Source organism: Enhydra lutris, unplaced genomic scaffold (assembly GCF_002288905.1).
Source record: "Enhydra lutris kenyoni isolate GAN:26980312 unplaced genomic scaffold, ASM228890v2 scaffoldscaffold7, whole genome shotgun sequence".
Lineage (NCBI taxonomy): Eukaryota > Metazoa > Chordata > Mammalia > Carnivora > Mustelidae > Enhydra > Enhydra lutris.
This window is the reverse complement of record NW_019154091.1, coordinates 13,709,461-13,723,000: the sequence shown is the minus strand read 5'-3', so window position 1 is coordinate 13,723,000 and position 13,540 is coordinate 13,709,461. Positions and strand designations below refer to the sequence as shown.

Genomic DNA, 13,540 nt, shown 5'->3' with positions numbered 1-13,540 from the left:
TTGGCCATCTGGATGTCTTCTTTGCAGAAATGTCTGTTCATGACCTCTGCCCATTTCTTGATTGGATTATTTGTTCTTTGGGTGTTGAGTTTGCTAAGTTCTTTATAGATTTTGGACACTAGCCCTTTATCTGATATGTCATTTGCAAATATCTTCTCCCATTCTGTCAGTTGTCTTTTGGTTTTGTTAACTGTTTCCTTTGCTGTGCAAAAGCTTTTGATCTTGATAAAATCCCAATAGTTCATTTTTGCCCTTGCTTCCCTTGCCTTTGGCGATGTTCCTAGGAAGATGTTGCTGCGGCTGAGGTCGAAGAGGTTGCTGCCTGTGTTCTCCTCAAAGATTTTGATGGATTCCTTTCTCACATTGAGGTCCTTCATCCATTTTGAGTCTATTTTCGTGTGTGGTGTAAGGAAATGATCCAATTTCATTTTTCTGCATGTGGCTGTCCAATTTTCCCAACACCATTTATTGAAGAGGCTGTCTTTTTTCCATTGGACATTCTTTCCTGCTTTGTCGAAGATTAGTTGACCATAGAGTTGAGGGTCTATTTCGGGGCTCTCTATTCTGTTCCATTGATCTATGTGTCTGTTTTTGTGCCAGTACCATGCTGTCTTGATGATGACAGCTTTGTAATAGAGCTTGAAGTCCGGAATTGTGATGCCACCAACTTTGGCTTTTTCAATATTCCTTTGGCTATTCGAGGTCTTTTCTGGTTCCATATAAATTTTAGGATTATTTGTTCCATTTCTTTGAAAAAAAATGGATGGTACTTTGATAGGAATCGCATTAAATGTGTAGACTGCTTTAGGTAGCATAGACATTTTCACAATATTTATTCTTCCAATCCAGGAGCATGGAACATTTTTCCATTTCTTTGTGTCTTCCTCAATTTCTTTCATGAGTACTTTATAGTTTTCTGTGTATAGATTCTTAGTCTCTTTGGTTAGGTTTATTCCTAGGTATCTTATAGTTTTGGGTGCAATTGTAAATGGGATTGACTCCTTAATTTCTCTTTCTTCTGTCTTGTTGTTGGTGTAGAGAAATGCAACTGATTTCTGTGCATTAATTTTATATCCTGACACTTTACTGAATTCCTGTACAAGTTCTAGCAGTTTTGGAGTGGAGTCTTTTGGGTTTTCCACATATAGTATCATATCATCTGCAAAGAGTGATAGAACAGACATTTCTGCAAAGAAGACATCCAGATGGCCAACAGACACATGAAAAAGTGCTCCATATCACTCGGCATCAGGGAAATACAAATCAAAACCACAATGAGATATCACCTCACACCAGTCAGAATGGCTAAAATTAACAAGTCAGGAAATGACAGATTCTGGCGAGGATGCGGAGAAAGGGGAACCCTCCTACACTGTTGGTAGGAATGCAAGCTGGTGCAACCACTCTGGAAAACAGCATGGAGGTTCCTCAAAATGCTGAAAATAGAAGTACCCTATGACCCAGCAATTGCACTGCTGGGTATTTACCCTAAAGATACAAACGTAGTGATCCGAAGGGGCACGTGCACCCGAATGTTTATAGCAGCAATGTCTACAATAGCCAAACTATGGAAAGAACCTAGATGTCCATCAACAGACGAATGGATAAAGAAGATGTGGTATATATACACAATGGAATACTATGCAGCCATCAAAAGAAATGAAATCTTGCCATTTGCGACGACGTGGATGGAACTAGAGGGTATCATGCTTAGCGAAATAAGTCAATCGGAGAAAGACAACTATCATATGATCTCCCTGATATGAGGGAGAGGAGATGCAACATGGTGGGTTAAGGGGGTAGGAGAAGAGTAAATGAAACAAGATGGGATTGGGAGGGAGACAAACCATAAGTGACTCTTAATCTCACAAAACAAACTGAGGGTTGATGGGGGGAGGGGGGTTTGGAGAGGGGGGTGGGGTTATGGACATTGGGGAGGGTATGTGCTATGGTGAGTGCTGTGAAGTGTGTAAACCTGGCGATTCACAGACCTGTACCCCTGGGGATAAAAATATATTATATGTTTATAAAAAATAAAATTTAATTAAAAAAAAAAAGAATTAATCTGACCTGAAACACTGTCCCCAATTCTAAAGAAAGACACCCACATTGTGCTCATAGTCTACACAGTTGCCAGAATGAAGATGAGAACACTGTTTTGGTTCTCTCTCAGTGAAGAGTCCATGTTTTGACAATCAGTCGGAGGAAACACTAGCAAGATTATCAACCTCATTTTGTTCATTTGTAGGACAAATAATAATAAAATTAATACATCAAAACGTAGGAATACAGTTGACCTAGAATAAAACATTTTAATAATCCTAGAATATTTTTAAATAAATTTTGTTTATAGTCAGTATTGTTTTAAAAAAAGACTTTGTTAGGATACAGAAGAGAAATTCCTATCTTGCCTGCCTTTTATAGGAGAGAGGTAAGAATAGGGGAGGGTCTGGAACATCCCATAGGGCCACATCCAATGTCAGTGCTAATGCTAAATGCTGCTCTACAACCGTGTTGTTAAAATGGTTGGTCCAGTTCTAACTGAATAAATGAAAATATTAAAAGACCCAATGGAATCCCGGAAAACCCTCAAAAAATCAGTACATAATGAGTAAGAATGCAATCAGAATGAAGATTTAGGGATTCGAGATCAACATTTAAAAAATTACATTTATTTGACAGCCATTATGTCCCTTTACAAACTGCCCCCCCAATTCTGTTTTTGTTTGTTTGTTTATAGCAAAACTTCAAAAATGCAGACTGGTGGAGCACCTGGATGGCTCAAGCAGTTGGGTGTCTGCCTTCTGCTCAAGTCCTAATGGGATAGAACCCCACATTCAGCTCCCTGCTCAGTGAGGAGTCTACTTCTCCCTCTCTCTCTGCCCATCCCCCTCTGCTCCTGTGCCCCGTCTTTCACTTTCTTTCTCTCAAATAAATAAAATCTGAAAAAAAAAAAATGCATATTGGTTACAGCTTATTTTGATCCTGAAATATTATATCAGATGTCCTGCCTGCTTTCAGAGGCACAAGTACAAGCCGGGAAGATTCCAACTGTTATACTGTATGCCATAACTTGTAATAAGAAAGCATCAGAGTGGGGTGCCTTGGTGGCTCAGTGGGTTAAGCCTCTGCCTTTGGCTCAGGTCATGATCTCAGGGTCTTGGGATCCAGCCCTGCATCGAATCGGGCTCTCTGCTCAGCAGGGAGCCTGGTTCCCCCTCTTTCTCTACCTGCTGCTCTGCCTACTTGTGATCTCTCTTTCTCTGTGTCAAATAAATAAATAAAATCTTTAAAAAAAAAAAAAGAAAGCATCAGAGCCCAGATACCAGTACTCTCAGATCTATAAATCATCCTAAATGTAATATAAAATCAAGTCAAAGTAGGAATAAAAGCCAACTACTTCTATCGTAACAACCCTGGCTTTTGTCCTACTAGGAAATATGACAAATTAAGGCTTGAAGAGTAATCTTTTTTATGTCCCATCTTGATGAAATGAATTCTAAGGGAAATTTCTTCCAGTCTTCTATGAAAACCAAACAAATAAATCCCCCAGATAAAGAGTAACCACCACAATAAAAACCAAAACCACCTATCAATACTGTTTGGTGGTGTTTTTTTTTTGTTGTTTTTTTTGTTGTTGTTGTTGTTGTTGTTTTTGGCTTCTGGTATTTCTCTGGGTTTTAAAATTATAATCACATGCAAAGTTCAAATCACAAATACTTAACGCAGTTATGCTTCACGCCAGACTGGAAACAAATCTCCTTTACAGTTGTGCCTGGTTTGTTGTACAGAAGCAAAAGAAAAGTAGCCAAGGTACAGAGACTATAGATTAAGGATTACTTATCAGTAGATTAATGAGAAGATGAACATTTAAAGTGATTTCACTTTAGTTTTCTACCCAATTATCTATCAATGAGCTAAAAGGAAGATACATATATATATGTATATTGAAAATTTAAAGGGAAAAGTTTTAGAGATATTCTTTATAAAAAAGATGCTTTATGAGCATATATTTATATCTTCAGAGAATGTCCTAGTAAAATAAATAAAATCAGGAATCCTTATAACTTGCCCTGGAGGCAACCAGCTATCTTCCAGATTATAAAAGAATCTACCTAGATGGGACTTCATTAGCCTAATCCTAAACTGATTTATGGCAAATATATTTTTGCTTTCCTGTGTTTTTTTGTCTGTTTTATTTTTATGAAGGATAAAGCACATAACTCAAAGTAACAGTAGAGTCTTTTTTGTAATACTTACTACTGGGTTGAACCATGGGAAATCACTGACATTAGACTATTTTTGCCTACAAAATGGCAATTTCCTATAATCCAACCTTATATTATCCCTTATGTGGACATATTTGTACTCTTCAGTCTTATTAAAGGTTTACTAGCATAGCTGCAAACTTATCATGTATTTATCACACAGAACTGTCCTCTCAGAATTTCACATACATTGTAGTCCCTGAGTTAGGTTACTATAACACGGACTAGTTGACTTTGGCACCTTTGGATCACCATCAAGGGATAGATACTCTGCTATCACTTGCTAGGTGGCAATTAGGCCACTTGCACAGCAAACTGTAAAAAAAAAAAAAAAAAAAAAGTCTGGATTATTCAGTTCATGAGGCTTTGCAAAACTTCAAAGGTACCAGCAGGAAGCCTGAGTCTCAAAATGTTGACCAAATTTTGATGATCTAGGATAACTTCTAGGTCAGGAATACACAAATCTTGTAGAATAACAGCTTCATAAGAAGGCATCACCTCTCTTTTGGTCCTCTTACAGCAGGGGCAAAAACCTAACTCACTGGAATTCATGTTTTTCAAGTAAATCATTGAACATAAATGTATTGACTACCTATTATAAGCCACCAATCCATGTGGCAATAATTAGATGTCCAGTTAATTTTTAATGCCATAAGTAAGCTATTAATGCAGAAGTGCTAAGAGGAATATTTTATAAACATGAATACTACAGAAGACAGGACCATGGACCTGCCTGAGATTCTGTGACAATTCTACATGACAATCAGCCTGTTGGTCACCCTCCCTCCCCCAACCCAGGGTGATTTCTTTTTGTGAAACTTCTCATGAGTGATCTATGAGTCTTCTCTGCCTCGGGTTAAGTACAGGTTTTTTGTTTGTTTGTTCTTCTTGCTTTTTAAAGATTTACTTATTTATTTGAGAGAGAAAGAGAGAGAGAGAGTGAGAGAGCATGAGGGGAGAAGGTCAGAGGGAGAAGCAGACTCCCTGTGGAGCTGGGAGCCTGATGTGGGACTTGATCCCAGGACTCTGGGATCACGACCTGAGCTGAAGGTAACCAACTGAGCCACCCAGGTGCCCCAATAAGTACAGTTCTTTCTGGTACAGGACAGATTCAACATGGACTAGTCCCTCTACAGAATTCCTCTACCAAAAATACCATACTTGAGATCTGCTGGAAAGGGTGTAATGTCATAATGTCAAGCGTTTTTGTTTGTTTTCTTTTTTGGCCACCCATTAACAATTTCTCCAAAATACTCAACTACACTGACACCATCACAGTAGTGTGACCACAGAGTGTGCATGCCGTTCCTCCCACTCATTCTTACGACTAGTTTTGCATTGACTAGCGGGAATTGATGGCAGTAATAATCTGCCTTGCAAAGGCCAACAGACTCAGACTGAAAGGCTGAAACTCTCAGTGTATGACTTTACACTGAGTAAGTAAATTATATGTATATAGTTATTATAAACGAAATTGCAAGTACTAGAAATTCTTAATCCCTGCATAATCCATCAAGAGGGATGAACAAAGAGAAAGGACTGCTTTTTTTATAGCCTCTCAGGAGAAAACTATAAGTGAGTTTAGCATCTCTGAAAGGCAATTAACAGAGAAGAAAATCTGTTCTGTGACAACAAAGTGAAATGTCACCTGGATGGCACCTTGATAGGGAATGAGACAGTGAGTACAGGTTAGGCTGAGTTTAAGGTCATCAGAAGTGAAGGCTTTTCTGAAAAACTGGTGCTGCTCCCCCTTGTGGCTATTTAGGCATATTGTAAATATGACTGTACAAGTTTTTTTTTTTTTATGCTAAAATGTTAGGCTATTTAGACCACTTTTTATCTCCTCTCCCACACATTTTTTTTTTTTTAAAGATTTTATTTATTTGTTTGGCAGACAGAGATCACAAGTAGGCAGAGAGACAGGCGGGGTGGGGGGGAAGCAGGCTCCCCGCCGAGCAGAGAGCCCGATGTGGGGCTCCATCCCAGGATTCTGGGATCATGACCTGAGCCGAAGGCAGAGGCTTTAACCCACTGAGCCACCCAGGCACCCCTCCCACACACTTTTTAAGGAAAATGTATTTTGCCAAATAATTTAATGCCACTTAAATGTTAAAGAAAACTTACTGTGGTAGAATCAAAAGAAAGGACATCCACAACAGGGGGAGAAGTCTGCAAATCAATTACCTCAAGCTTTGGATTAATCTGTGTATATAGATAAGAAAAGTTAACATTAGTTTTTCTACCATAAGAAACTGGATGCTATTTGTAACAACCTAGAGGGTATTTCCTAATATTCTAAAATTAAATACATTGCCATATTTATGAATATGGATGCAGAAATTTTAAACATAATATTAGCCTATCAAATCTATCAATGTATAAAAAAAGATTATTAGGACCAAGCTGAATTTATTCCAGGAATAAGAGGTTGGTTTTACATTCGAAAATCAATATAATTCACCTTTATAAAGGAATTTTTAAAATAAAGTAAAATGACCCACCTCCAGAGATGCAGAAAAAAGTCCTAGCCAGTTCATTAAAACAAGAAAAGGAATAAAAGGTGATAAGATGTAAGAATTAGAAAAGAAGAAATAAAACTGTCATTCATATGTAATTATCTACGGAGAAATTCCAAGGGAATCTACTGTTAATCATTAGAACTAACAAGAGAATTCATGCGATCCAAAATCCATACACAAAATCAAATTCATGTCTATACTTCAACACACAGAAAATGTAAATTTGAAAAAGACATCATTTATGGGGCGCTCTGCTGGCTCAGTCAGTAGAGTATGCGACTCTTGATCTCGGGGTGGTGAGTTCAAGTCCCATGTTGGGCATAGAGCTTACTTTAAAAACAATAAGAAAAATTTTTTTAAAAAGAATAAAAAGACATCATTTACAACACCATAAAAAATTTAAATACATCACAATAAACATACAAAGATGTATAAGATCTCGTGGGAAAAATAATAAAACTAACATGATAGATATCTAAAAAGACTTAAATAAATAGAAGGCTATACCACCAAAAGCTCAGAAACGGCGCCCTATATACATGGGAAATGAATACAAAAGAAAAATAGCACAACAAATCAATAGAGGAAGGATGATTATAGTTGAGAAAACTGGCTCACCATATGACATACAAAAGTGGACAGTAGATAGATTACAAAACCTAAATGTTATGTTAAAACGAGGAAGTTATAAACTATAAGGTAAATAAGAATCTCTTTGTCACATGGGGTCAAGAAAGACATCTTAACAAGAGCCACAAAAGCAAAACCATAAGGTAAAAAATAACAACACCGAATTTTTAGAAACCTGATGCATCTGATGACATCAAAATTAACAATTTGTTTAACAATGGGCACCACCAAGTTAATAATCAGATCATGGAAAAGGAGATAGATTATGCTGTCTAAAACTGAAAAAGTAGGTTTTTCTTACAAAGCTACAAATCACTGTGAAAAACACTGATCCCAAGAAAAAAAATTATGGAAGAAAAAACCTAACAGTTGACCAGCAATATGGAGAGGTTTATAGAAACATCAGTAATTAGACCAGATTAAAGCAAAATGCCACTTGACACCTATTAGATTCTGAAAATGAGAAAGCTCAATGATGCCAGCCTTGTTTATAGCAGTACTGTTTATAATGGTGAGGGGGGAAAAAAAAAAAAAGCCACAGCCCCAAATCCCCTAATGTGTATCAACAGCGGAAAAGACACATAAGTCATGGTAATTACATTCACTGGAATCCTATACAGCAGTGAAAATAAATGAAATACAACTATGTACAACATATGTTTGTACAAATTCAGAATTCAAATGTATGACTCTCAGGATTTTAATTTCTTTTTAAAGATTTTATTTATTTATTTGAGAGAGAGAGAAAGCACACATGAGCAGTGGGGAGGGGCTGAGGAAGAGAGAGAATTTCAAATGAACTCCCCACTTAGTGCAGAGCCTTACGTGGGGCTCGATCCCAGGACTCTGAGATCATGACCTGAGCAAAAGGCCGAAGCTTAACCTACTGAGCCAGCCAGGTACCCCACAGGATTTTAAGTAAAAAAGCAGTTTGTAGAGAAATACACTCAGTATGATTTCATTTGTATAAAGCTTAAAATCATCTAAAACTAAGTAACATCTAATTATAGGTTAAAATGTTATAGTAAATGAAAAAATGAAAGCAATGGAATAATTAACTAGATTGGTGATTACTTCTGAAGGATGTTACTTCAGAATTCAAGAAGACCAAAGGAAAAAAATTAAAAATAAAACCACATCATCACCAAATACTTATAAAGACTGTGAATACAAATTAGTTAACAAAGGGCAACAAAGGTAGGAGAACTCTGTATCAAATGAATGGTACCAGCAATGAGTATACAAGAACCTCAAAGAAGAAGCTGTTGACTGGGCATTTAGGGAGAAAACCTTTTCTATGGAGGAAACATAGGAAGGGCTTAAGATGGATCCCTAAAAACAAAGGTTTAGGAAACAAACCTGAGACAGAGATGAGGTAAAGAGCATTCCTGAGCACAGAGGCAGAATGCTGACATGATCCTTTTGGAGAGGGCAGTAATAAGACAGGTTGGCAAGGGGCAAACTGGGAAGGGTGAAGGAACTGGGGAAGACACAGAGAAGCTGGAGCCTGCAATGCTGTTTAGCAAGGTGAATCTGACAGAGGCCTGCAGAGCACCAAGAAGGACGTCGGGTAACAGCGAGAACACCGCTACGGCAGTCCAGGACTGTGCTGATAAGGGCTGAGCCCAGGGGAAGAGGAGCAGAATGATTTTTTTAAAAATTACTTTTATTAACATATAATGTATTATTTGCCCCAGGGGTACATGTCTGTGAATCATCAGGCTTACAAATTTCACAGCACTCACCATAGTACATACCCTTCCTAATGTCCATCACCCAGCCACACTCTCCCTACACCCCCACCCCCCAGCAACCCTCAGTTTGTTTTGTGAGGTTAAGAGTCTCATATGGTTTTTCTCCCTCCCAATCCCATCTTGTTTCATTTTTTCCTTCCCTACCCCCCACAACCTCCCGCCCTGCCTCTCAAATTCCTCACATCAGAGAGATCATATGATAGTTGCTTTTCTCTGATTGACTTACTTCACTCAGCATAATACCCTCTAGTTCCATCCACATCATTGCAAATGGCAAGATTTCATTTCTTTTTTTTTTTTTTAAGATTTTATTTATTTATTTGACAGACAGAGATCACAAGGAGGCAGAGAGGCAGGCAGAGAGAGGGGGTAAGCAGGCTTCCCACTGAGCAGAGAGTCCATTGTGGGGCTCGATCCCAGGACCCTGGGATCATGACCTGAGCTGAAGGCAGAGGCTTTAACCCACTGAGCTACCCAGGCACCCCAAGATTTCATTTCTTCTAATGTCTGAGAAGATGTGGTGTATGTATGTATGTATGTGTATATATGTGTGTGTGTGTGTGTGTGTGTGTGTGTGTGTGTGTGTGTGTGTGTATACACACACGTACATACACACAGAGGAGCAGAATGATTTTAAAAACACTTATCATGTTTGATGGGTATAGCTAGAGTTCTGGAAACAATAAGAGACTTTTATAATTATCCGGCCACTTGTGTTAGAGGTACGTGCCCAGGAGCGTCTGTGCCCCAGGAAAGGGATTAGCACCATGCAGGATGAGGACCAGGGCCTATCAGCACCTCCGTTTCTTTCTGGCTGCTCCAGATAACAGAAAACACAGCCTCCTCCTCTCAGCTCTGAGTCCACACAGCAGGCCGCGATAAGAAACCTGAGGATGAATCACCTTCCTTCCAATCTTAGCCTAGCCGGCCAGAGAGTCCCTGCAGACATTTTATTCTCTTTTATCTACTGCCACCTAGTGTAGATATGAAATCACTTACCTATGAAAAATACAATCTGGTTTTACCATTTGAAATTGGAACTGCTCAGAAAATCTAAATCCCATGGAAATAGCATCTCTCACAGAGCAATCCGTAAACTTCTCCAAGTTGGAAAACTCTTGAAGTGACTAACAAGTTGCTGCCACATACGTTAAATGGAGCAGGACGTTCTTACTGAGTAAAACTCTACAGTCTTCTCCAAAAGAGAATGTGTGTGTGTGTTGGGGGGGGGGGGGTGGCGGCGCAGGGAGATGCTTCCAGTAAGGCTCTTCACCGGCTAACCTCCAGGAATATCAACAGTCCACCCTAGGTCTTTGTCCTTATTAAGGGAAGAACTGCGTCGTAACTACACTCGCCTTGCCGTGGAGTGGACTGCTTTCTGAGGGGCTGAGTTCTCTCTATCACTGACCGTGTCATTGAGGTGTTTGTGCAGGACAGAAACCTCGTGCACAGCATCCCATTCTGAGGCCCTGTGTACCCGCTACACGGAGGAGTCCATGAGCACAAGGACTGCTACTAACAAAATCCAGAAGGACAGGAATGTGCCTATCTTGTTCTTTGCTGCATGCTCCAAAGCTAGTACAATGTCCTGCACATACATACTTACTGCTAACACAGCAGCATTTACTTTTGATTATTTTGAAGCATTACCTCAAAATGGTTAAAAGCACAAAAAAGAAAGGAACCAAAGTGTTTGGGTTGAAATTCTAGCATTGCCATTTACTAACTTTAAGTTTTAACTTACATGTGCCTCAATTTCTCAAGGAATAAAACTAGTACTTCATAGAGCTTTAAAGGAAGATTTAATGACAACTTATATAGGCCAATTAGAGTAACTCTGTATGTACTGAATATTGCTATCATTACTAATATTATTATGTAATCTCTGAAGAACATTTATTGAGGCCTGAACAACATAAACATATGCCATGGCTAGAAATAAAATACAAGATTTGTAGAGAAGTGATCATTTTTTTATCCAAAATTATGCTTCTAACCTTAAGAAAAGGTTGAGATAAAAACCCAATCTCAGACCTGAAGACTTAAATTGGTCATTTTTCAACAATGGATCATGGCCAGACTGTCACAAATTATTATTATATAGATAGTTGGTTAAGTTAAAGGAATTTTTCCTTCCTGTTAAATATCACACAGAATTTCCTGTGCAATATTAAGAACTTATAGATTAAGTTCAACTCAAATGGGTACTAGAAGATTAAAAGCCACCAGAACAATTATTTTATTAATAAACTCTTTTTAACCTACCATAATCCCTTCTTACAATATTCTGCAGTTCTCCTAGAATAATTATTTTGGTGCCTGTGACCCTTAGGATGGCTTTATTGTCTTCCCATTAAAATAAAACGCAAAAGAAGAAGGTACTGCACACACATTAAGTTCCCCTTCAAGAAGGAAATCTGGTTTTATCCAGGGGCAGAACTGCGCAGTTCAGCTCATGCCAGTCTGAAGAAGATAAAGACAGCATGAATTAGGGATGTGCCATAGCACAGCATGGTCTGAGTTAAGAATCCTTTCCCACCAAAAAAGAAAGAAGCTGTTCTCAAGTTTTTAATTAAGATGGAGGACCTTAGCTAGCTTAGTCAGTAAAGCATGCAACTCTTGATCTCAGGGTTGTAGGTTTGAGCCCCACGTTGAGTGTAGAGATTACTTAAAATTAAAAATCTATACATTTAGGGGCACCTGGATGGTTTAGTCATTAAGTGTCTGCCTTCGGTTCAGGTCATGATCCCAGGGTCCTGGGATTGAGCTCCGCGACAGGGTACCTGCTCAGCGGGAAGCCTGCTTCTGCCTCTCCCTCTGCCCCTGCTTGTGTTCCCTCTCTCGCTGTGTCTCCCTCTGTCAAATAAATAAATAAAATCTTTAATGACTAAATAAATAAATATAAATAAAAATAAATATTAAAAGAAAAAACAAAAGATGGAGTGCCCAAGCCAGAAGTGCCACAACAAAGATCTGCAGTCAGACCAGTGGGAAGGACATGGGAGGGACCTGTCCCGCGCAGCTGGAGCTAGGACTGCATGCTGCGTGCTTTCTTTCATGTGGCCGTCTCTCGTTCATTCTAAAAGCAACCTGCTATCACCCTCTCTATCCGTGTAGTAATTAGTGATTTACACATTTCCTCAGCTGGAACCCAGGTCTAAGACTCCACCTTCAAACAAGCAAAGCATGAAAGCTGGCAAATGGGTCGCTTTCATAAAGGGTCACTGTCACCCAGAAGGCTGGGATTATGCCACTCAAATGAGCCTCACAGAAAACACACAAAAGTATAAACCATAGGAATTCTCTGTTGCTTCAAACTCAGAAATAGAATACTCATGGTTACTATAAAAAGAGCCAATTAGGGAAATTAACTAGATCATTTAGGAGCCATTTTTTTCCCTATATCTTTCAATAATACTTTTATACAGTTAATCACGAATTCTGACCTCAAAAAGTTTTTTTCTAATTTCAAATATTTCCAGAGTAGCCTATCATATATAAACTGACCTTGCTTAAATCTTTGGGGGGAAAAAAAAATCAATCCACCACATTTAGCAGTTCAAGGTCAAATGTACTGATCATAAATGGACATAGTAGTACAACATCTATTCTGATTCATCCCCTTCCATCCTAGGTGATATTGTCAAATTAATGTATTTTTGGTTCTAGGAGGCATCCTTGGACATTAACTTGAAGCCTTCAAAAAAATTTGATATTTACCATTTATTTCTAATATTAAAGATATCCTCTGTCCAGAAAACTTTACATCCTTGCTTACTATAAGAACTTTTCAAGAAAAAAGAAAAAAAAAAAAAAGGCAAATGGTTGTTCATATGCAGCATCCTATCACTTCTCTGGTATTTTATATCACGTGGTCTGTGGATGTTTTACAAATATACGTCACTCTGTGTACTTAATTGAAGCAGCCGTGAGTGCTTGATAGATCATTTAAACTAGGTGCCCAGAGGCGGACATTCTTAAGGCCACAAACATAATTCAGTCATATTGCTCAACGTTCTGTACAGTATAACTGAATTCTAATTCCAGGAGGTAAGGTTGGTTTTTAATAGATTTTTCAAGTGTACATGTGAAAATCATGGTTGAGAGTGACTTTGTGTGACTGGGGTCATCTTGACCCAGCCAAGCAAAGCAGCCCAGCCGCTTTTACTGCTTTCTGGCTGCTGTCAGAGCCGAGCTTCTCAGACAACTTGTTGACATTTTCAACAAAGTCCAGCACTCTTAAGTGGGCTGGGGCTGACAGCAAATCACAGAGAAAATAACTTGGGTGTCTACTGCAGGGGTGGTGTGGTGTCATGGAAATATCACTCAATTAGGATCCAGGAGAACTGGGCTCAGCCTGCAGCTCTAC

At 38.7% G+C, this 13,540-nt stretch overlaps 1 protein-coding gene across 2 annotated transcripts in view; it reads right to left on the bottom strand.

Moving 5' to 3' along the window:
* Nucleotides 1-13,540, bottom strand: part of LOC111142070 (POC1 centriolar protein B) — a 102,147-nt gene that overhangs the window by 36,835 nt on the left and 51,772 nt on the right. Inside the window, exon 10 of one of the 2 annotated variants that reach the window (XM_022495019.1) lies at nucleotides 6,393-6,470. The exons of the other annotated variant lie outside the window; for it this stretch is intronic. Within the exon in view, the coding sequence (XP_022350727.1) occupies nucleotides 6,393-6,470 (78 nt within the window). The remainder of the gene's footprint in view (nucleotides 1-6,392; nucleotides 6,471-13,540) is intronic. 2 annotated transcript variants of the gene reach the window in all.